This window comes from Oreochromis niloticus, linkage group LG13, assembly GCF_001858045.2.
Source record: "Oreochromis niloticus isolate F11D_XX linkage group LG13, O_niloticus_UMD_NMBU, whole genome shotgun sequence".
Classification (NCBI taxonomy): Eukaryota; Metazoa; Chordata; class Actinopteri; order Cichliformes; family Cichlidae; genus Oreochromis; species Oreochromis niloticus.
The window spans coordinates 2,070,003-2,092,101 of NC_031978.2; the positions used below are offsets into that span (position 1 = coordinate 2,070,003).

Consider the following 22,099-nt stretch of genomic DNA (forward strand, 5'->3'; position numbering starts at 1 on the left):
ATGTGTAGATTTACTTACCTGGATGATTGAGAATGCATCAAGACATATAATAATTGAATGTACTCGGCCTCTGCAGTGCTGCTCACACAGAGGAAACAGTCCTTACTAATATTAATGCCCCAGGAGCACAGGTGAGATGTACCTGAATGCTGCTGTGTCACATGTCTGAAACATGCAGGAAGCTCTGAAGATAAAACCTGACTGAAACTCATCCGAGATCAAATCTGAGGTTTCTATGAAAAATGAATTTATCGCTGATGTGAATCAGATCAGCCTGTGTGAAACCAGACAGACAGCAACGCAGAGACACACGGGCAAATAACAACAACAACGACAAGGACAATAATAATAATTCTGTCAAATAGTTATGTGCAGGAAACGGAGGCAGAAACCTGTGTTGGTGGAGGAGCCCTCGCTCCAGCTGCAGGTGGAAACCTGAACAAACAGAACCGAGTGTCACGTTAAAGCGAGGACATTAACGAGTGTCTCTCACTGTGTCTTAAACAGGAACAGTTACTCCTGCATTTATTTCCTCACACCTGAGAAAATCAGCCCTGGCTCACCTGCAGCGAGGCCCCTGTCCTCACGCTGTACACAGTTCACTTTGCACTCTTCACGTCACATCTGTCTGTAACCTGCAGCTGTCGGAGCACCGCCCACTGGAGGGAATCCAGCCTCAGGAGGTCATGCTGCTGATAGATGAAGCTGAAGAGACACCTGTGCAGGTGTGCGGTTACTCATTTCTGTCAATGTGTTTCATCTGCTCATCATACTCTGAACATACACAGACCCCTTCCCCCAACACACACACACACACACACACTCTCAAACACACACACACACACACACTGGGAACATGTCCGCATGCTGATAATCTTCTGATGTGGAACAAAGAGTTTGTGACTGCAGAGTCTGGTTATCAGTTTGTTCTGCTGCAGACGTCAGCACAATGCGGGGGGCGGGGCTTTATCATATCTAATGGCGTCATGCATTCACACTGTCAGCTTAACACAGGGACCCTCCGCTGGAAGATGACCCTGGTCTCTAAATGCAGGTAACGGAGACCTGTTACCTGCTCTCCCCTGTTCTAAGCCGACATCTGTCCCAAAGGAGCCCTGGGAGTTTACCCAGAATGCACTTTGTTTAGTTTCCTACAATGAGTGATCAGAAACGGATCAAACACTGATACATCATCACAGAACAGAACCGGACTCTGCTGACTCTGGGGTCAGGGGGCAGGGCTTCAAGGAGTGATCCAGCACAAAGGTGCTCAGAGATTCACACCTGTAAACGGAGACAGGTGACCCCTGATGTCCTGGCTCGGGTATTTGGGTCACGCTTAAAGCCAGCTGAACTTTTCATGGCAGTGAAGGATGACCACGTCACTGAAGTATGAATGAAACGCAGAGAGGTAAGTCCGGAGGCCCCGCCCCCTCCGCCGGGCTGTTTAATAGGGCCGCAGACAGGTGAGCGGACAGACTGCAGGCGGGCTCCGAGCCAGCTGTTTCCTGTCGCTTTGCCGTCGTTACTGAAGTCTGAGAGAATCAGAGATGCTGCCGGTGAACGGGACGGACTTCCGGCTGTCCGAGTACAGCTTCGAGCGGCGCTTCGACGAGCGGGGAGCGATCGAGTGGATGCAGGCCAACTGGTGAGTCCCGCTTCAGCTTCCGACCGAAACCCCGAGACGGTCCCGGCTTCTTTCTCCGGGACCGGACGCGTCATCTCGAAAAACGGCAAAATTAAATTTAAAAGTTCAACTTTGTAAAGTCATCATGTTTTTAAAGGTGCTCTTCGTTTTACTGGGACACTCGGGGTCCAGCCTTGGTTTCGGGATACACCCAGTAATCCTCCCCGATCCGGTTCACCAAAAGTGTCTCACCTGCCCGGTAGCGGCAGGTACCAGATGGACCAGCTCTGTGTCGGTACAGAGCGTGATTTGTGTGCCGTCATAGCGGGATAGATGGGGCGGTGTGGGTTTTTCGCGACTCTCGGACTCATTCAGTTTAAAAGCCGCTTTAAGCGCAGACCGGGAGGAACCGCAGAAACGGACTGTTTTTGAACGGGGTTTGGAGGGCGCACGCACGGATACTTTCTCCGGGGACACACCTGCCGAGAAACTTCCAGAGCCTTACGTAAGGACGTGTGGTCAGTGCAGCACGCAGGTGTACCGCAGGTGAGCCGCTTGGCCAGTGACGTCACGGTTGTATTTGCTTTCGTCCCGCCCTGCCGAGCCCTCCGCGAGCCACGCTCATGATGCAACGTGAAAATATTTGACTTGCTCATAACTGATCGGAACAGACCCGGTGATGTGCGCATGCGCCAGCTGCAGCTTTTATAGCACCGTAATTTAAAAGTGATGTAAACCTTCAGGCTCGTGAGGAAACTCTGCTGCGACCAAAACAAATGACTTTTTTTCATGAATCCAAAAACGTGAAACGCCTGCGAGCACTTCAAAGCACCGCGTGATGTTTAAGCTCCGGACTAAACGAGTCTGTTTGCTCCTGCAGGAAGAGGTCGTTCGTGTTCAGCGCGCTGTACGTCGCCCTGGTCTTTGGGGGGCAGCACTACATGAAGACACGCCCAAAGCTCAACCTGCGCCGGCCGCTCATCCTCTGGTCACTGAGCCTCGCCATCTTCAGGTAACACTCCTCACACGTGCACAGCACACCCTCACAGTCCTCACACACTCACACGCACTCCACGGACAGCGGGCCTCGCTCCTCGGTCTGTGATTGGTCACCTTCACAGAGTTAACCACGCATAAGTGACATCTAAAACGAGACGTTCAGAAACACTGTGATGGTCTGAAGCTCCTCCCACTACATGACCAAAAGAGCTGCCAGTGTTGATCGTAGCGTGACTCAGAGTCCTCTCAGTGATGTCACTGATCACACCGCCAGGCTACAAATGAAGGAAACTCTCAAAGCAGTGAATCCCGGGTGGGCGGGGCATGCACGCGCTTGTACGGTGTTTTCAACAAAAGAGAAAATTCCTTTGGTCTCGTAGAGACGCCGCAAACTGAAACACTGACAGTTTCCATGGTAACCACAGGCATGCTTCGCATTGCATTCTTGCTGAATCAACACTTATGCACAGCCAGCATGCTGTCCCCGTGGTAACCTGCCCTGGAGGTACCTGCGGCTCAGGTGTGTTTGTTTTCTCACCTGTGTGAGAACAATAGAGAGGTGGGCGGGGTCACGGCGGCCGTTTGGAAACATGAAGCGGCTGTAAACACAAGAGATGAAAATCAGCAGAATGAACCTTTAAAAGGAGCCTCACATCATCACAGACACACACACAGTCTGGTTTGCTATCCTCCTGAGGACCTCCCATTGACATAATGCTTTAGCTATAAGCTTACCATAACCATGAGCCAGTTATGACACTAAAACCACATATTTGTGAAAAATGATTTTGACCCCCACCAAGATGGTAAGAACCCGTACACACACACACACACACACACACACACACACACACACACACACACACACTCTGAGGGCGTGCTGATTTGAGTGGCCACGCCGTGTTTCTGCTCGTGTCCTTGTTTCTGTGCTCTGATGGATTTGTTCCGGTTCCTCTGCAGCATCATCGGGGCGATCCGGACCGGTCCCTACATGTTCCACATCCTGAGCTCCAGCGGCTTCAGACAGTCCATCTGCGACCGGAGCTTCTACAACGGCCCGGTCAGCAAGTTCTGGGCGTACGCCTTCGTCCTCAGCAAGGCTCCAGAGCTCGGTCAGTGCGTTAGCTTTTATAGCCTTGTAGCGGCGCCGAGATGAAACGTGTGACTAACGTGAGCTTTGTTTGCAGGCGACACGGCGTTCATCGTGCTGAGGAAGCAGAAGCTGATCTTCCTGCACTGGTACCACCACATCACCGTGCTGCTCTACTCCTGGTACTCCTACAAAGACATGGTGGCCGGCGGTGGCTGGTTCATGACCATGAACTACACCGTGCATGCGCTCATGTACAGCTACTACGCGGCCCGCGCCGCCGGGCTGCGTGTGCCCCGCCCCTTTGCCATGCTGATCACCAGCGCTCAGATCGCTCAGATGGCGATGGGTGTGGCGGTGAGTGTGCTGGTGTACCGCTGGATGCAGCAGGGAGACTGCCCCTCCAGCCTGGACAACATCGTCTGGGCCGCCCTCATGTACTTCAGCTACCTGCTGCTCTTCTCCAACTTCTTCTACCAGACGTACCTGCGCCCTGACACCAAGACCACCAAGACCCAGTAAAACCAGCAGACCCAGCTGGGAAGTTAAAAACTGAAGCTGCTAGAACATGTGACCTTTACTTTTTTATGAGATTTTACTGGACAGGATGGAAAAACCTGTGAATGACACTGTGAGGGGGCGGGGCCAACACACAGCTACACATAACCTTCATAGTTTATCTGCCCTTTGATGCTTTCCATGTTTCAGTGATGATGAGGGCTGGTTTCAGCCTCCTCTTCAGTCATCAGGCTGGAATGTCCTCTGAGCACTGATCCAGCCTCTCCCAGCATTCCTCCTCGCACTGGTTAAACTGGTTCCACCTGCTCACCACACCTGCCCTTGCTCACCCGGGTGGAGCGCAGACGGGTTTCTTTCACTCACTGCATGTTTAAACCTTAATGAATCCTCAGAGTTCCTGGTTTGTGACAAACGAGCTTGGAGAGGAAGATGCTGGGAGATTTTTAGGGTTAGATGAAGAGGAGCATCAAACTGGCGAGCTGCAGATTCAGAAAACCAGGTTTTCTGCTTTCACGTGACACGCGCGGCGTTTAAAGACGTCCTGGTGTCTTACTCTGTTTGCTGATGTAAGATCGGGATCTCTGTAACGGAGGGAAACGGCAGGAGGTCCTTAACCTCAGCTCCCTTTAAACACGTCGACTAAAGTTCTGACCTCACTTCCTGTGGCGTTTACATACGTGAACACATGATCAGGAGGTTTTTCCATCCTGTTGATTCTCATTTCACTTTTCCTTCGTCCGCTGACAAACAGAAGAACCCCTCCTCTATTTTAAAAAAATCTATTTATTGATCACTGTGTTTACCCGACGTATGAGGGCACCCGATTGGCTGCTGGAGACGTCTGACACTTCCTGTGACGTTTACCTGTTTGAGCGTCAGGATGAACGTTGATGATGGTTTACGGAGACGTCTTCCTGTGTGTCTGCAGTCGCAGTACGACTTTTTATAGAATTCTCTTCTTTGTCATTTTCTGTATTTTTCATGACTAAAATGTTTATTTATTGTACTGATGAAAACAAATAAAGATACTTTTTATGTTTGTACGTCATGTTCTCACCTGGACGACCTTTGACCTGCTCTGTGCTGAAACTCAGCTGATTTCTGACATTTGATTTACAGGAAAATATGTTTTGGTCCCAAAAGTTCCCACAGAGGAGCTCGAACACTAAATCACTTAATGAGAAACCTCAAAGATGATTTAATCTCATCTCTGCTTCATTCACACGAAGAGCTGCGTGAAAGTGTTCTTCAGTCGTTTCCTGAGACGTCAGCATCGCCGCAGCAGGAGTGCCGTTTCTGTCCAACGCCATCAGGTCTGATGGGATCTCTGCACACAAGCGAATCCTCGGCTGCAGCTTATGAGTCATCGAATCCAGATCCTATGTATTCATATAGCACATTTTAAAAAACTGTTTTCCCAAAGTGCTGAACAAAAACAAAAAAGAGAAAAGATAAAACCGCTCACATAAAACAAAGAGAATAAAAAGAGCATATCGACTCACAGCGCTCCAATTGCTGTGGGGAAAAGATGTTTTCAAAAGAGACTTAAAAGCAGGAAGTGTGTCTAATATTTAAAGTTTGGGAGCCTCAACTGAAAAACCTTTTTCCCCATAAAGTCCAGCCTAGTTTTTGGGGACAACCAAAAGCAGCTGATCTAACGACCTGCGAGGGAACATAAGGCTGGAGCACATCAGAAAGGGATGGAGGCATTTATAAGCCAACGTTAGGACTTTGAAATTAATTCTGTGATAAACAGGAAGCTGATGAAGGAGGACGGATAGGTGAGTTCATGCCTGTGTACCAGTTAAGAGACGGGCAGCAGCATTTTGAACAAGCTGCAGACATGAGAGGGATGCTTGGCTGTAAAGTGCATTACAATAGTCACGCCGAGTTTCTCCAAGTCATGCCCCGACAAACTGCCTTAACTGCAAAACGCTTTTTTGCAACACAGAAGTGATCTGTTTGTTAAATTTAAAATCCAAGTGATGTGTCCCAGATTCAGGACGCGCTGTTTAATGAGTGACCCAAGCCAACCATAATTAATAAGTGGGCAGTCTCTGTTTTGCTTTCATGGAAGCTCAAACAGTTCAGAGCCATCCAAGCCTTGACATCTTCAAGGCAGTTTAAAAGGAGTTGGATGGAGCCTGGATTATTAAAGGCAGGTAAATTTGGCCGTTGTCCGCGTAGCAGTGAAAGGATATTTAATGTTTTATAAGAATAGAGCCCAAAGTACAGGGAGGAACCCCACGAGAAAAGGGGGCTGAGGGGAACAAAAACGTTGTGTCAAACAGGATATACTGTGGTCCACAGAACCAGACGCTGCAGTAAGATCCAAAAACACATTCAACTGGGTAAAAACTATTTTCTCCAATAACTTTAAAAGGAATGGGAGTTTCAAGATTGATTTAAAATTTGAGCCAACTCAGGAGTCAAGGCCAGTTTTTTAAATAAAGGATTTACAACTCGATCAGGAACCACCCTGGAAGGAATACTGCTATCTATAATAGCAAGGACTGAGGCTCCAATCGAGGGAAAACCCTCTTTAAAGAGCTGTGCAGGGATAAGCAGCTCTCTGATGGACACCCTGCTGCTTTACAAGGAAACCAGGCAGCACTGTGTGGTAAACACTGCTCCCTATTGGTGAGGAACAGACTTCAATGTTCATTTTCTGCTCACAAACTAAGGTGTTTCCTACTGTTGGACCACATATTCTGATCATAATCAATACCAGTCTCTTGTCAGGTCAAGTAGTTATCCAGTTATCCATCCCTTACTTACAAAACCTTTCAATTATGACAAACTTCAGACCCATCTCTGAGCTTCCTTTTCTGAGTAAGATCCTGTAAAAGATTGTTCACACCCAGCTGATGGACTAAATGATATTCACATTTCAGAAGCTCTTTGGTCCGGCTTTAAGCCGTTTCACAGCACAGAGACAGCTCTCATAAAGGTCATGAACGACATTATGGTGGCGGCGGACTGTGGTAAACATGTAGTGCTTGTTCTATTGAATATGACTGCTGCATTCGACACAGTGGATCATGACCTGCTGATCTCTCAACTACAGCATTGTGTAGGAATTTCCTGCTTGGCACTCCTGTGGATAAAATCATATCTCTCAAACAGGAGCTTCTGTATCAAGTTGGGTTTGGCCTCATCCTCTCTGGTCCCTCTGCCATGGGGTGTACCGCAGGGATCTATTCTTGGGCCACTACTGTTTTCATTGTATCTCCTGCACTGGGTGTGATCTTCAGAAAACGCACAATTTCATTTCATCTCAGGGCTGGACTGGGACAAAAAATCGGCCCGGGCATTTTGACTAGAGACCGGCCCACCAGGTATTATGGTAAAAACCATAAAGCCTTTGAATGAAAACAAACGTCGTTGTGACAGTGATGTACACTGTCTTGTTGGTATATATGTATCAATCTAGAACTTAACTTAAACTTACACCATCCTCCCTATTCTGGTATTCTAAACAGTACTTAGCCGAAACCCAAAGACTGCTTGGTTTACCTCCTGAACTTTCTACAACACATGGAGGAAACCTGAAATTAAGACAGAGAGGACTAGAGGTGAGACATGACCATTACTGAATATTAAAAATAATAAATGACAGATTTAGTGATATTTTCATAAACTATTTATTTACCACATCAATAAACAGCATGGCAGGGCAAAATATTTTTTCTAACATGGCAACCTTTAAAAAGTGAAAGGAGACAAAAATAAAGGTGAGAAAGAATAAAACTTCCTCACTCAAAACTTACCATCAAAACTTAATTTTGATGGTATTTTACACACAGTACTGGTACAGTATCTAGAAAATGTGGGAAAATACTGGCATCATATACAATACTTACTTCTGAAGAAATTATGTTGGGACCCTGAAAAAAATTACTATGTACAATAATGGATTTCTATACATTTGACATCAGATGAAAACTTTGGTTGTATGATTCAGATAATTATTTGTTAAAAGCTAGAAATTTTAAATGAGAATAAGAAAGAAACGTATTTTTTTTTTTTTTGTGCCCCCCTTTCCCTGTTAATGCCCTACCTGGCCCCCTGGCAAAACTTTGCTAGACCCGCCCCTGCACAGTTACCAGCTGTCAGCTACTTAGAAAAGGATCCTGGTGTTATTTGTCTCTCAGAAACAGTTCATAACTTCCCTTCAACCCTTCATCCCTCCAGCAAACATCAGCTGATACTAGAAATTAATATTAAATAAATTCTAACAACAGCTCATCAAGTTTAAAGGTGCTTCTGTTGTTTAACGTGACCTCCGCTGGTTTGCTCTTTCTGACGCAGAGAGAAAAGCCGATCAGCTGATCGGGACAAATCGCGTTGCTTTTCACCTCAACTTTAAAGTTCGACCTCCTCGGCTGTAATTGGTCCAGCCCAGAGTCGATCATGACCAACTGGCCAATACACCACTATTCATTTATACCGTTGAAAAAATAAAAGAAATAAAACCCCATCGGCCCATAAAAACGAAAAATCACGAGCGGCCCACCGGGCAAATTCCCGGTATGCCCGATGGCCAGTCCAGCTATGTTTCATCTATATGCTGACGATTGCCGGTTTTATCTACTGTGCCGTTATGGGTGCATGTCTGATGCAGGGGCGTTAACACCTTTCTCATATCACCACTCTGGAGACCGATGATCGTTGTCAACAGGTTTACTGACATTCAAAAGGGTAAAACTAAAAACAAGACAAACAAATACAGTTATGATATACACATGTGCAGCATAATATACATTTATATACCACACTGCTACTACACAACATAAGTCATATGTCTAATTATGTGAACTTGTATTATTGATGCTATCCAGACGACCTCCAAAATCGCGGGTAACTAGCTTAACAAAAGGACTAGCTTTACAGCCAAATACTGCATTAGCGGACAACATATTGTACAAAACCAAAGTTGCAACTTATACTTTAAGTACATACCGGCGATACAACCATAAACAGAAGATGTGGACAGTATTTTTTCCAACAGGACAGCATAAACTGTGTGCCGATATGTTTCCCTTCTCCTTGTTCGCTTGCTTTGCTTGACTGAGCGGACTTCCTGTTCAATAAAGTTTTTTTTTTTCAACATAAAGCCGTTTCTAAAGTGCATTACTTGGAGCAACCACAGAGGGCGCTGTAAACACATAATGAATAACAACTGAGAATAATATTTTAGTCATAAAACATTTTACAACTCTTAGTGATAACAGAACACTCCCCGCCTGGCGTGAATAAACGCCACATTTAAATATTGGGGAAAACAACATGTTAAGAAGGCACCAAAGGTACAATCTCTGAGATAGGTCTGGTTAACACTTTTGTACCATCTGATTTGGCTACCTTAATTTCCACGGTACGTATTTTACCATCTTTACTTGGGAACACCTTAGTTATGAGACCTAGGGGCCATTCATTTCTTGGCACTTGACTGTCTTTGAGTACCACAACACTTCCTAAGCTCACGTTAGGCTGGCTTGATTGCCATTTGCGGCGTGGCTGGAGGGTAGGAAGAAACTCTCTTCTCCATTTGCCCCAGAAGATGTTCGACAGGTGCTGAACCTGGCGCCACTGATGTTTGTAGAGGTCTGATGCTGTGAATTTTTCAGCTGGAGCCTGAAGGGGTGCTAACTTTTGAGTCAGGAGAACAGCTGGAGTCAAGATAAAGGGGTCACTCGGGTCTGATGAAACCGGGACAAGGGGTCTAGAGTTTATGATAGCAGCCACCTCTGCCATGAAAGTGACGAGAACCTCATGAGTGAGTTTGGTGGTCTTAAGCTGAAAAAACATAGAGTCCAAAATTCTCCGTGCTAAACCTATCATTCTTTCCCACGATCCGCCGAAATGGGAGGCATGAGGTGGGTTAAAAGTCCATTTACATCCATGTTCTTTTAAGAAGGTGTGCACAGCTGTGTTGTCCAAGTTTGAAGGGATTTTCAGTTCTTTACATGCGCTTACAAAATTGGTGCCTCGATCAGAGCGAACAGTTTTCACTGGTCCCCTCATGGCCAGAAATCGTCGGAATGCATTAATGAAGCTAGATGTATCAAGTGACTCTACCACTTCAATGTGAACTGCTCTAATACTCAAACAAGTGAATATGACAGCCCACCTTTTATTCTGATTGACGCTTCCTCTTGTACGTCGTGAAGACACAAACCACGGACCAAACACATCTAAGCCCACATTTGTGAACGGGGGATCTGTTGTGAGACGGTCTGGAGGGAGGTTTGACATTTTTTGTGTGCTCAAAGGGGCACGAAGTCTTTTGCAGGTAACACAGTGATGGATGATTGTGCTCACTTTTCTTTTACCGCCCACTATCCACCATCCTGCGGAGCGAACGGTTCCTTCTGTGAAAAGGCGACCCTGATGCTGGGTCTGCTCGTGGTAGTGCTTTATGAGAAGCGCTGCAACATGGTGGTGGCCAGGAACTATGAGAGGGTTTTTCTCACCTTGGCTAATGTTTGAGTCTCTGATGCGACCACCTACTCTAAGGAGTCCTTCTTTGTCCAGATAGGGGTCTAAGTTTTTGAGAGGACTGGTTTTGGGTAGTTTTCCATGTTTTTGCACACACTTGATTTCTTCAGCGTACACGTCCTGCTGTACTGCTTGAATGACAAGGTTCTGAGCTTGGTTTAACTCATCCACAGTAAGTCCCGTTTCACAGTAATGCCAGCCATGGCAGTGATTGGCTTTGCTTGGTGGTGATTTGAAGTTGTGGATGACATGTATTAGTCTAGAAAGAGCACGTGTGAGGGATTTCCAGGTAGAAAACTTGGTGAATCTGTCTGAGCCCAGTTCTTTAGTTGAGGCTGTTGTTTTGAGTGCAGTTACCTGAGGTCTTACATCTGAGTCCATGCTGGGCTCTACAAGGTCATAGGAGTCATTTAGAGAACTCTGAATCTGATGCAAAAGGTCAGGACCAGTGAGCCAGTTACTAAGTGGCAGCTGGTATGCAGGAACAGAACGAGTGGCGTGATCCGCAGGGTTCTGACTGCTTGCTACATAGTGCCACTGGCATGGCTGAGAAGATCTGCGGATTCTAGTCACACGATTACTGACATAGACATAAAATCTTCTAGACTCGTTGTAGATGTAACCTAGGACTACTTTACTGTCTGTGTAGAAGGTAGTGTGATCTAGTTTACAGTCAAGTTCATCTGAGATAAGATCTGCGAGCTCAACCGCTAAAACGGCAGCACTAAGCTCTAATCTTGGAATAGTCTGATCTGGGCGTGGTGCTAGCTTAGCCTTACCCATTACGAAGCCTACTTGACTGTGTCCTTCTGCATCTGTCACTTTTAAATAGGCCACTGCGGCTATGGCTTTGGTAGATGCGTCTGAAAAAACACACAACTCTTTTTTCACAGCTGTTGAAGGTGAAATGTCTGTGTATGCCCTAGGAATGATCATGTTAGACAAGTCTTTGAGTGAGTCTTTCCACTGTGTCCAGGACTCTTCCATTTCAGGAGGCAGTGGAGCATCCCAGTCCCCATTTTCAGCTGTAAGTTCACGAAGAATTGACTTTCCCTGTATGGTGACTGGTGCTACAAAGCCCAGCGGATCATAGAGGCTGTTTATTGTTGATAGAACACCTCGCCTAGTAAAGGGCTTTGACTCATCAGATACTTCAAAGGTGAAGCAGTCTTTACTTAGGTCCCAGAGGAGACCTAGGCTACGCTGCATGGGCACTGAATCAGCTTCAAAGTCCAGGTTTTTTAGATTTTTGGCATGATCTTGAGTCGGGAATGCCTCTAGTACTTCCTTTCTGTTTGCTGCTATTTTATGCAGTCTTAAATTTGAGTTTGCAAGTGCATCTCGGGTTCTTTGGAGTAGAGATATGGCCTTTTCAACAGTAGGTAGAGATTTGAGTCCGTCATCAACGTAGAAGTCGCGCATGACAAACTGCTTCACATCTGCATCGCAGTCTGGTTCGACGCGTAGGACAGACTGGTGCAGGCCATATATGGCCACTGCTGGCGATGGGCTGTTCCCAAAGACGTGGACTGTCATTCTATACTCCACAATTTCTTTGGAAATGTCATTGTCGCGGAACCACAAGAAACGTAAGTAGTTCCTGTCTTGCTCTTGCACGCTGAAACAGTAGAACATCTGTTCGATGTCTGCTGTGAAGGCAATGGCTTCTTTTCTGAAGCGTAATAGGACCCCAAGCAATGAGTTATTAAAATCTGGTCCTGTTAACAGAACGTCATTCAGGGATACGCCTTCATACTTGGCGCTGCTGTCGAAGACGACCCTGATCTGCGTGGGTTTACGGGGATGGTAGACACCAAATAGTGGCAGATACCAACATTCCTCATCCTCTTTTAGTGGAGGGGCAACCTCTGCATGTTTGTTTTGGAATATTTTGTCCATGAAAGTGATGAAATGTTCCTTCATCTCTTTTTTCTTTTCAAAGGTACGAAGAAGAGACATTAGGCGATTCAGGGCCTGTGGTCTGTTGTTAGGGAGCTTTCGGCGTGGATTCTTAAATGGTAAAGGAGCTGTCCAACTGTTATTCGTGTCCTTTGTTAGTCCTTCCTCCATTATTTTTAAGAAGGCATTGTCCTGGATGGAAGGTGAGATGTAGTTGTCGTTTCTCGTTTGTTTGAACACATTACATCCTAAATGATCAGGTTCACAAGCACTGTCTGCAAGCTGGGGGCTGAAGTTGAGTGGAACTTGTATCCCACAATGTTTCTCTTTTATGTTGAAAACATTAGGACATGGCTCGAACGCTGTGGGACGTCCCCTTTCAGTTGTATTTGTGAACAGAGTCCTTACTGCAGGAGTTTTGTGGACGTCGCCTAAACACACGTTTCCTACTATGACCCATCCTAGGTCCAATTTTTGAGCATAAGGTGCGTTGTTAGGGCCACTTATCTGTTTGCGGACTTTGTGAGCTCTAATGACATCCCGTCCGAGAAGCATTAGTATGGGGGCGTTAGAGTCCAAGGCAGGAATGAGGTGGGCCACTGACTTTAGATGGCTGTGGTGTCTAGCTGCACTGGGTGTGGGGATCTCGTCTCTGTCATTTGGGATATTTTTGCACTCGATTAGGCTAGGCAGTGGGATGTGGACTGAACCATCTAAAGCTGCCACGTCTTACATAACCTGTAGCTCTTCTACCCATTGTCTCTTTGGTACCTGCACATGTCTTAAGCGAGTAAGGGGAACTAGGGCCACAGTCATTAAACAACTCGAAGAACTCAGGACGTACTAATGATCTGTTACTTTGTTCATCATGAATGGCATAAAGCCTCACTGCTTGATGTGGGTGGCCTGCTGGGTAGACATTAACGAGACAGATTTTAGAACATGATCTGCCTGCTTCATTCACACCACAAACCTGAGTGCATTTAGAAGTGATCTCCTCTGATTCAATGATGTCAGGCTCACCGCCATGCTCTGCTGCCGGTTCGGTTTCTTTTAGCCAGGGAGCTGGTCCTGGGTGGAGAGCCGTGCAGTGTCTCTCATCGTTGCACTCGGAACACTGTACCTTGGCTTTACAGTTCTTTGCTATGTGTGAAGATGAGGCACAGCATCTGAAGCAAAAGTCGTTTTCTTTTAAGAACGTTTTCCTATCTAACAGTGTTTTCATGCGAAATGCTCTGCACACTGAGAGAGGATGGGCTTTCTTGTGAATTGGACAAAGCTTTTCACTATCTACAGTTTTGTTCAGGGACCTCTGTGTGTCTGAACTAGAGCGAGAGATGACATCAGTTTTGTGCACAGAAATCTCTTTTTGTCTGTTTGCTCTCCAAGGTAGTTTGTCTGGTCTGGGTGCATCAGGTGATGGTGTGAGGTTAAAGCTCGGGTCGTTTCTAGCATCAGCTTCTTGTGCAACAAAGTTTACTAAAACACTAAATGGTGGGAAGGAGACACATTTCGTGCGTTTGTAGTTGGCACCTACTGTGATCCACCTTTCTTGCAGGTAGAAGGGGAGTTTTTGAATGATTGGATTTACTCCTCTTGCTGTATCTAGGAATGCGAGACCGGGGAGGTCTCCTTCAGCTTTAGCACACTGCACTTCCATGAGCAGGTCACTAAATTTTCTCAGTTTTGCAAAGTCTTTGGATGAGATTTTGGGGAAAGCATCAATTCTTTTAAACAGTGCATCCTCGATCACTTCAGCTGAGCCGTAACATTGTTCAAGTCTGTCCCATATCATGTTGAGGCCATTGACTGGGTTGTTGATGTGTATGGCTCTCAGTTGTTCTGCATGTTCAGCCGATTCCTTGCCAAGCCATTTTAACATTAAGTCCATTTCTTCACTTGCCGTTAGATCTAACCCACTTATAGCATTTTCAAATGAGCGTTTCCAAGCTCTGAAGTTTTGGGGCTTGTCATTAAACTGGAGCAGCCCTGTTGCCACTATTTCACGACGAGCAAAGTATCTGATGAAGTCACTCACATTTGATTCTCTAGGCTCCTTGTATAAAGGTCTAGCATCATGGAAGCTAGATGCTGACACCTGATTTGACCAATTGGTACTGTAATTTTTATTATCATTAGGAGAAGGGGAAATGACTGGAGTTTTTTGGCAACAGTCAGGATCATCTGGTAGACCAATTGGAATTTTTTGTGGGTCATTTTCTTTTTTAGGGCTTGGTGGCTGATCACAGGTGAGCACTGGTTTACTTTGTGTTACACTTTCATTTTTTGATTGTTGAAGAGCAGCATCATTTTCTTTTCTCACAAATGCAGATTGGCCAATAACATATTGTTTAGTTCGTTCTGCTGTTACTGAGGGACAGATGTTGCTGCGTGTTTCTGTCTGTGCGGCAGCAGCTGCTTCTAATGACTCTGCTTCAGCAATGGCTGAGGCTACATCTTTTTCATGCTGTAAATATTCAATGGATGCCTCGACTTTAGCTTTTGCTACTTCTATTTGTGCTTTTTCTACCTTCAAATCCATTTCTTTAGCTGCGAAGCTGAGACGTGCCTTTGCTGCCTCAGCTTTTGCTCTGGCTTTGGCTGCTGCAGAACCTGTAGAGGAGGCACACGAAGCTTCAGACCGGGTCTTGAGGGATGACGCCTTACTGGACATGGTGGAGTTGACTAGATGACTGCTGGCTCACTGCTGTATGCCGTGTTGCTCCGAGGCGTAGTAGTGGTCAGCTTCACTCTAGCGTGCGATGACTGCGTTATCTTTGTTCGTGCGGTTGTATCGCCGTTTTACTGTGCCGTTATGGGTGCATGTCTGATGCAGGGGCGTTAACACCTTTCTCATATCACCACTCTGGAGACCGATGATCGTTGTCAACAGGTTTACTGACATTCAAAAGGGTAAAACTAAAAACAAGACAAACAAATACAGTTATGATATACACATGTGCAGCATAATATACATTTATATACCACACTGCTACTACACAACATAAGTCATATGTCTAATTATGTGAACTTGTATTATTGATGCTATCCAGACGACCTCCAAAATCGCGGGTAACTAGCTTAACAAAAGGACTAGCTTTACAGCCAAATACTGCATTAGCGGACAACATATTGTACAAAACCAAAGTTGCAACTTATACTTTAAGTACATACCGGCGATACAACCATAAACAGAAGATGTGGACAGTATTTTTTCCAACAGGACAGCATAAACTGTGTGCCGATATGTTTCCCTTCTCCTTGTTCGCTTGCTTTGCTTGACTGAGCGGACTTCCTGTTCAATAAAGTTTTTTTTTTTCAACATAAAGCCGTTTCTAAAGTGCATTACTTGGAGCAACCACAGAGGGCGCTGTAAACACATAATGAATAACAACTGAGAATAATATTTTAGTCATAAAACATTTTACAACTCTTAGTGATAACAGAACATCTACCTTTCAGTCACTCTGATAGCTCCTCCATAGGACATGCTTGATTGTCTTATTGATGTTAAGTCATGGATCGCTCTAAATTTTTAAAATTTTGATGAACATAAAACAGAAGCAGTTTTATTTGGTCTCAGTCGTTCCTCTGGTACCCCAGATGTTGACTTTGCTGCTCTGACCCTCACCTGAAGAGCTCAGTTACTAATCTTGGGGTAAAAATCGACTCTGCACTTAGTTTTGATGGCCATGTAAACGGGGTGGTGAAATCTTCATTCTATCACCTCAGACGTCTGTCGAAGGTCAAGCCTTTTCTTTCCAAGCGTGATTTGGAAACTGTTATAACCTCACCCTTGGATTACTGCAACTCCCTTGGGGGTTGGCCAGGGCACTCTGTCACGCCTGCAACTGGTCTTCAACTGGTGCAGAATGCTGCAGCAAAATCCCCTTAAAACTGTCCAACTTTCAGAGAGAGAAGCTTCTTTCCTGGTCGCTGCTTTAGAAACACAACTTTTCTCTGCACAGATACGATATTTGGAACAACAGAGACGTTTTATACAAACACAAGTCTTTATTTTTAGGTGACTGGTTTGTTCATGGGATTCATGTTGTCGAGCAGCTTCTTAATCCAGATAGAAGTTTACTTTCTTACTCTGAGTATATATGGTCCTCCTGCTCTACCAAAGGAGTAAGCCATAGTGTTTGATGCTGGTGTTTTAACACTGCATAGAAACTCTGCTGTTAATGATCTGACTCCTCCTGCTGCTCCCTCTGTTGGACACATCTAATTCCCCACAGAACTGCTTACTGGAATCATTTATACTGGGACCTGGAAAGGGAGAAAGTTTGGATCTTACCATTGAAATTCCTGTTAACTGACAAAGTAAAGGAAATGTCTTTTACAATCATTTGTCGTTTTTACCCCAGCAGAACTTTTCATGTAGGATATGAAAAAGACTGAAGTTAACTGTTCACTTTGTAACTGTGAGAAAGAAGATGTTTCATACTTATGTTGGTTCTGCTTATGCACTTTATCTTTTCTGGCAAGATTTTTGTACTTTAGTTGTTTCTTTTATCTATTCTGACTTGGAAAAATAACGTTTGGCCTTTTTGACCCTGCAAATAGAACAAACAAATTTTATTTGATAGGTTTACTAATCTTACTGGCTAAATTTCATATACATGAATCCAATGTTTCTAATGCAAAACCTTCTGTTCAATGCTTTATAAATGAAACCAGACAATATTTTAAAACTGAAGCAATTAAAACTCTAAACTTATGCTCGTTGTTTAATATCTTGTGATTTAACCCGCAGCCTGTGTCTAACTGACATTCTCTTTTGCTCATTTATTTCTGTAATGTTTGAATTGCTAATAAAGTTTGAAAAAAAAACCAACTAAAACTTTATTTTTGACTGTGCTCTCCTCTGTGAGTCTGGGTAGCTGGGCAACTCCATCCTGTTTCAGAGCCTCAGTCTGCCCGCCCTTCCCCCTGCTATCATCATGAAGGTCAGACACACAATGGCCTCAGGGTGTTGTCTGTCCACTCCTGCAGGGCCTGGGTGCAGGCGTTGGCCTGCTGACTGTTCGCTCCAGTCCCAGTCCGGGTTTCTGCCCATCGCCAGGTACTGACTGAGGAGGCCGGACGCCTGAAAACACGAGAAACACACCACCCAATCAGACAGCTTTAAAAAGGAAGCTGAGCTGTAATGATCACTTGCAATCACTGAGACAAACAGAAGCTGGAGACTGAGGTTCAGGAACAAAACTGAAGACACGAGAGAGAAACGGCTGCAAACAGGAGATGAGCGACCTGAGGCTAAAGGAGGCGTTTCAAAGGAAACCACCTGCCAGTAAAGTCTGTCTCACGTCAGCTTTTCGTGTTTTGTGCACCTTGGTGATGCCCTCCTTCTGCAGCTCCCTCCCCAGAGTGGGTCTGATTCCTGGCACCGCCGTCACCGGTTTCTCTAACATGGGCTCGCTGACGAAGGCGCGGTGCTTCTGAGTGATCATCGCCATCCTGAGCAGGAAACAGTCTGAGAAACGCTGCTGCAGGTTTATAAGGTCAGAGAGCACAGCTCCATTCATCCACATCATCATTACTATTATTATTATCATTATTATTACTACAGTTATTATTATGGAACTGAGTCCTGTTCCTGCAGCTCATGATGCAGATGTCACTGAGCTCTTCACATCTGAGAATCCAAAGCTTTGATTATTAAATCAAGTCACGAGTGACGGGAGCAAGACTGACAGACCAATTGGGGCGATCTCCACCCTCAGCTATGGTCTGAAGTATGCCTGAGCTCCGCCTTAGAGATGGAGTCAGGACTTCACAGCGCCTCCCTGAGGGAGACAGCCTGCCGAGTTCAGCTCACTGTTGGAGCTGGAGAAACAGCCCAGGTCTGAGAGCGGGAACCTGGACATATATGCTTGGATCCACTATCCTAGAATGGATTTTGAACCCCGTCTTTGGCCCTTTGCCCTCACTGCCAAACAGACACAGCAGATGGCTGCCCCTCCCAGTGGGACAGTATTGTAGGGTGTTGAAGTTACAAGACAAGAAAAACAAAACACTTTGAAAACACGGTTTTGTTTTCCAACCATAAAGAATCCAGAAATAAGAGGAAAACACACAGACTCTTATTTACGTGTGTCACCCCACAGACGTCCTTTTACAGCAGGAGACATGAACTCGGGTAGATTTGAAAACATGGAAAAATAAAAAGTAACCACAGTTTTTAAAGAAGAGCTTTGGAGTTCACAGCACAACATCTGTAATAAAAGCACAGCTGGAAGCTGGACTTCAGCAAAGTCCAAGTACATTAAAGCTGTGCTGCAGTTACAGGATCAGATTATAAAACGTGTCACACAGAACCGTCTTGGATAAGGACCGAATCATTAACCTCTCCAAACAACAGTCATTTCATTTATTCCATGTAATGTACTTAAAACGAGCATCAACAATATTTAAACTGTCAAAGGAAAAAGAGTTAAAATGCTTCCAAAAGAATGTTCAGGTTCACGTTTTCTTTTTCACAAACCTGTTTCAAAGTGATCGCTGATGTTGTCCTCCTGAAGCTCACCGGCTGTCGCAGATATCGGCGCTCTCACCCAAAAATAGGAAGCGACAAGAAAACGAGGATGAATTTAAGAACTTGGTGCTGAACAGCAGCCTCCCCTCTGTGGGAGGAGCTAAAAGAGGCTGTGTGCAGCTCATCGCAGCTGTTTCCAGAAAGCGTCAGAGCTCTGAGAACAGTAATGATGATAAAGCCGTGAGTTCAAACTTCACTGCATGTTTACAGCCCGACACACAAACTCTGGACTCCGTAGTTTACAGCATCCATGCTCTGATTCCTCATTTTCTTACATCCTCAAACAACTTTTAATATTAGACAAAGTTCTTAAATGATGAGTTCATGGACTAAGAGAAAAATGCTCTTCAAACTTACCTGTGTTAAAAGGGAACCGCCCCCGTCGGAAACCATTTCTAAAAGGGGTGGAGTTAAGGAGGAGGCGGGGGAAGCACCAGCAGGTCAGGATCCTCGAGTGTCTCTCAGGCTGATCTGTGTCACTGTACGTGCATGATGTCACAGGATGATGTCACACATCACGCACGTACTCGTGCCTGAACACGAGCACATCTACAGCAGCAGGTGGCGCTGTACCCTGTCATATGGAGGCTTTAATGTTTTTATGGTGGACTCAGAAAGAAGACAGCAGGCCGTGGAGACGAAGCTTTTATTCATGTAAACGTTCTTCAGTGAAACAAACTCATAAAACAGGTAAACAGACACCTGGCAGGCCGCTGTGACATCACAGCGCTCCTGCAGGAAGTCCACCTCAAACACCTAACAGCAGCAGAGCAGAGCCATCAGAAGCCTCAGAAAGAGGAAGTGAGCAAACCCAGGTATGGTTTTTGTGAAGAGGCGGCACCTCAGAGGAAGGCATCACACCACTCCTTCAGGCACTGAGCGCAGGAGCTGGCCTGGCGAGAGTTGGCGCCGATGGAGTCTTTGAGCCAATCGGTGAACATCTCCGTGTCTTTCCTCAGGAGCAGGAACTGACCAAGAACCACATAGGCCTGAAAACACACACACACACACACACACACGTCAACCATCAGCCTGCAGTTCCTCTGGTCTCCAGCAGAGGCAGCAGTGAGTCAGTGCAGTTACAGTCTCCGTTAATAATTTCCTCCTTCGTGATAACTGCACAGAGGGAGCATTTCTTTATCAAGTCAGCTACTTGGATTCTATTAAGGCTTTCAGTTAGCACCAAGGGGCGTGGCCTGTTTGCCTAACAGGTGGAGGGTGACAGGCAGTTGTAGCTGCTAGCTGTCTGCTAGCTTCACCTGAACTGGACCTGTGGACCGTGTTTGTGCTCTCAGTTAGCAGCTAATGCTAGAACCCACAGGAGAATCACACAGACTCTGATACCTGCTGATCAGTGCTCAGTAACATCCAATCAAAATCCTTGAATTTCACTGTGTACCAAACCTGGAGCTCCGCCTTCTTGAACGCTGTGTTAGTACAGTGACCTCACAGCAGCTATATTATTGATCTCATGATGTCATTAAAATGCTCCAACAGAACTACAATCTGACTACACAGCACACAGTTTGGAAAGTCAGAGGCTTTGAATGAGTTCACCTCAGCAGACCTTCAGATTTCAGCAGCAGTGAAGCTGACGTGTGTGTGTTTGTACCTTATCAAAGCCATTCTCCTCCAGCTTCTTCCCCAGAGTCTCTCCGATGCCTGACAGAGCCGTCACCGGTTTGTCCGCCATCGGCTCTCCAACAAAGTCCCGGTGCTTCTGAGATGTGGTGGACATCCTGACTGCAGGAAGCCACACACACACACACACACACACACACACACACACACACACACACACACACACACACACGATAAACCCTCTCCTACTCTGGAGCGAGCTGGGATCATTGGTGTCAAATTTAACTCTGAAAACGTTTTTGTGGGAAAGTTAAAGTTTGGACTCAGAGGAAACCTTCACGAGGTGGAGGATCACCTACAGAAGCAGACGCTCTGAGTGTGGCTGACCTGAGATCTGCAGGAGACCTTTGACCTCAGTGGGCTTCTCCTCGCAGCAGGAAGCTGAGGGCTGCAGGGGGCGGGGTCAGCGCTTCTTGTGCCGTTTGTAGCTTCAGACCCAGTTTAAGCTCTGAACTGCGCGTCTGTGCGCGTGTGCATGTCAGAGTGTTTCTGTGTGTCAGAGTGTGTTTGTGTGCGTCCGCGTGTGCCTGCTGCTGGACTCCCATTAAAACCAGTGGAACCAGCTGCAGATGGAAGCTTTACCTGTTACAGGAGGACTCGATCCCGCTGATGTGGACCTGGGCCGGGCTCACGTGCTGGACACTAAGGAGACACACCGCGTACCTATGAGCACCAGGAGCTCACCTGAGCACAGCTGTGGCTCAAACAGGAAGTCACCCGCGCACCTTGTGGACGCTGTGAGCAGCTCCCCACGCTGCTGGAGGCGTTTTATTGTGGAAACCCGGATACACACTGAGCTCCCTGACGCTGGGGGTGTGACGTCACAACGCAGAGACTCAAAGATGGCGTGAATTGAAGAGGAGTCACTCCTCGGTGAAAATGAGTTCCCCTCACTTTTTTTTCCTTTTTTTTTGGAGCGCAGATTCTGTGATTTCAAACTAACCACAGATGAAACCGCCATGAAAATCCTCCCACTCACGGTGAGCCCAGCACACAGGTCCAGGTGTCTCCTGAGCCTCAAACACGTGTGTGACGTCACGAGCTTGCAGTCCTGCTGCAGCTCAGACACGTCAGAGCCGTGACAGCTGCTGCTGATCCAGTCACTCACGGAGCCAGATACATTAAAGTAAAAGCGCTGCGGACACCTGTGGGGCAGGTGTGTCCAGTGATGGGACTCTCTTTTTCAACGTACCGCTGATTGCCCCGCCCCCTACTCATAAAGCCCTCCCGCGTGTCGTGTGGAGGGCGTGGCCGTAGCCTCTCTTCCGGCTGTACCTGCAGG

The 22,099-nt window shown here is 46.2% G+C and overlaps 4 protein-coding genes across 11 annotated transcripts; 1 reads left to right on the plus strand and 3 right to left on the minus strand.

Moving 5' to 3' along the window:
- The first annotated feature begins 1,441 nt into the window (after positions 1-1,441).
- elovl6l (ELOVL family member 6, elongation of long chain fatty acids like) lies at positions 1,442-5,457 on the plus strand. 2 transcript variants are annotated; one of them, XM_003457494.5, is made up of 4 exons: positions 1,450-1,648; positions 2,508-2,639; positions 3,587-3,738; positions 3,814-5,278. In XM_003457494.5, exons 1-4 carry the CDS (start codon positions 1,551-1,553, stop codon positions 4,236-4,238), a joined length of 807 nt encoding a protein of 268 aa, XP_003457542.1. In that variant the 5' UTR covers positions 1,450-1,550; the 3' UTR covers positions 4,239-5,278. The 2 variants fall into 2 exon arrangements, with proteins under 2 accessions (XP_019222162.1, XP_003457542.1); XM_019366617.2 differs by lacking the exon at positions 2,508-2,639 and having other exon boundaries at positions 1,442-1,648; positions 3,814-5,457.
- Positions 5,458-8,388: 2,931 nt separating this feature from the next.
- Positions 8,389-13,351, minus strand: LOC109204796 (uncharacterized). The gene is made up of 2 exons (XM_025897285.1): positions 10,369-13,351; positions 8,389-8,942 (listed from the first exon to the last, which is right to left on the minus strand). Exons 1-2 carry the CDS (start codon positions 13,188-13,190, stop codon positions 8,882-8,884), a joined length of 2,883 nt encoding a protein of 960 aa, XP_025753070.1. The 5' UTR covers positions 13,191-13,351; the 3' UTR covers positions 8,389-8,881.
- A 2,165-nt stretch (positions 13,352-15,516) lies between these two features.
- On the minus strand, positions 15,517-19,722 carry LOC100712233 (barrier-to-autointegration factor-like protein). Of its 3 annotated transcripts, none has more exons than XM_025897286.1 (3): positions 19,126-19,722; positions 17,972-18,098; positions 15,517-17,727 (listed from the first exon to the last, which is right to left on the minus strand). In XM_025897286.1, the coding sequence occupies exons 2-3, from the start codon at positions 18,095-18,097 to the stop codon at positions 17,542-17,544; spliced, it is 312 nt and encodes a 103-aa protein (XP_025753071.1). In that variant the 5' UTR covers position 18,098; positions 19,126-19,722; the 3' UTR covers positions 15,517-17,541. The 3 variants fall into 3 exon arrangements, with proteins under 3 accessions (XP_025753071.1, XP_025753072.1, XP_013121010.2); XM_025897287.1 differs by having other exon boundaries at positions 17,972-18,114; XM_013265556.3 differs by having other exon boundaries at positions 17,972-18,127.
- An 86-nt stretch (positions 19,723-19,808) lies between these two features.
- LOC100708570 (barrier-to-autointegration factor-like protein) lies at positions 19,809-22,083 on the minus strand. 5 transcript variants are annotated; one of them, XM_025897289.1, is made up of 4 exons: positions 21,400-22,081; positions 21,145-21,205; positions 20,789-20,919; positions 19,809-20,165 (listed from the first exon to the last, which is right to left on the minus strand). In XM_025897289.1, exons 3-4 carry the CDS (start codon positions 20,912-20,914, stop codon positions 20,019-20,021), a joined length of 273 nt encoding a protein of 90 aa, XP_025753074.1. In that variant the 5' UTR covers positions 20,915-20,919; positions 21,145-21,205; positions 21,400-22,081; the 3' UTR covers positions 19,809-20,018. The 5 variants fall into 5 exon arrangements, with proteins under 5 accessions (XP_025753074.1, XP_003457530.1, XP_005462272.1 ...); XM_003457482.5 differs by lacking the exon at positions 21,145-21,205 and having other exon boundaries at positions 20,789-20,915; positions 21,400-22,083; XM_005462215.4 differs by having other exon boundaries at positions 20,789-20,915; positions 21,145-22,083.
- Positions 22,084-22,099: the final 16 nt, after the last annotated feature.

What these genes read in the sequence shown, in the direction of transcription:
- elovl6l (XM_003457494.5), top strand. Translation starts at nt 1,551, where the DNA reads ATGCTGCCGGTGAACGGGACGGACTTCCGGCTGTCCGAGTACAGCTTC. An exon ending in GAGTGGATGCAGGCCAACTG is followed by an intron (nt 1,649 to 2,507) that starts GTGAGTCCCGCT and finishes TTGCTCCTGCAG; the next exon opens with GAAGAGGTCGTTCGTGTTCA. An exon ending in CAGCAAGGCTCCAGAGCTCG is followed by an intron (nt 3,739 to 3,813) that starts GTCAGTGCGTTA and finishes CTTTGTTTGCAG; the next exon opens with GCGACACGGCGTTCATCGTG.
- LOC109204796 (XM_025897285.1), bottom strand. Translation starts at nt 13,190, where the DNA reads ATGCTTCTCGGACGGGATGTCATTAGAGCTCACAAAGTCCGCAAACAG. An exon ending in AGCGTCAATCAGAATAAAAG is followed by an intron (nt 8,943 to 10,368) that starts GTGGGCTGTCAT and finishes TCTTGTTTTTAG; the next exon opens with TTTTACCCTTTTGAATGTCA.
- LOC100712233 (XM_025897286.1), bottom strand. Translation starts at nt 18,097, where the DNA reads ATGGCGATGATCACTCAGAAGCACCGCGCCTTCGTCAGCGAGCCCATG. An exon ending in AGAAGGAGGGCATCACCAAG is followed by an intron (nt 17,728 to 17,971) that starts GTGCACAAAACA and finishes TCGTGTTTTCAG; the next exon opens with GCGTCCGGCCTCCTCAGTCA.
- LOC100708570 (XM_003457482.5), bottom strand. Translation starts at nt 20,914, where the DNA reads ATGTCCACCACATCTCAGAAGCACCGGGACTTTGTTGGAGAGCCGATG. An exon ending in AGGAGAATGGCTTTGATAAG is followed by an intron (nt 20,166 to 20,788) that starts GTACAAACACAC and finishes GTGTGTTTTCAG; the next exon opens with GCCTATGTGGTTCTTGGTCA.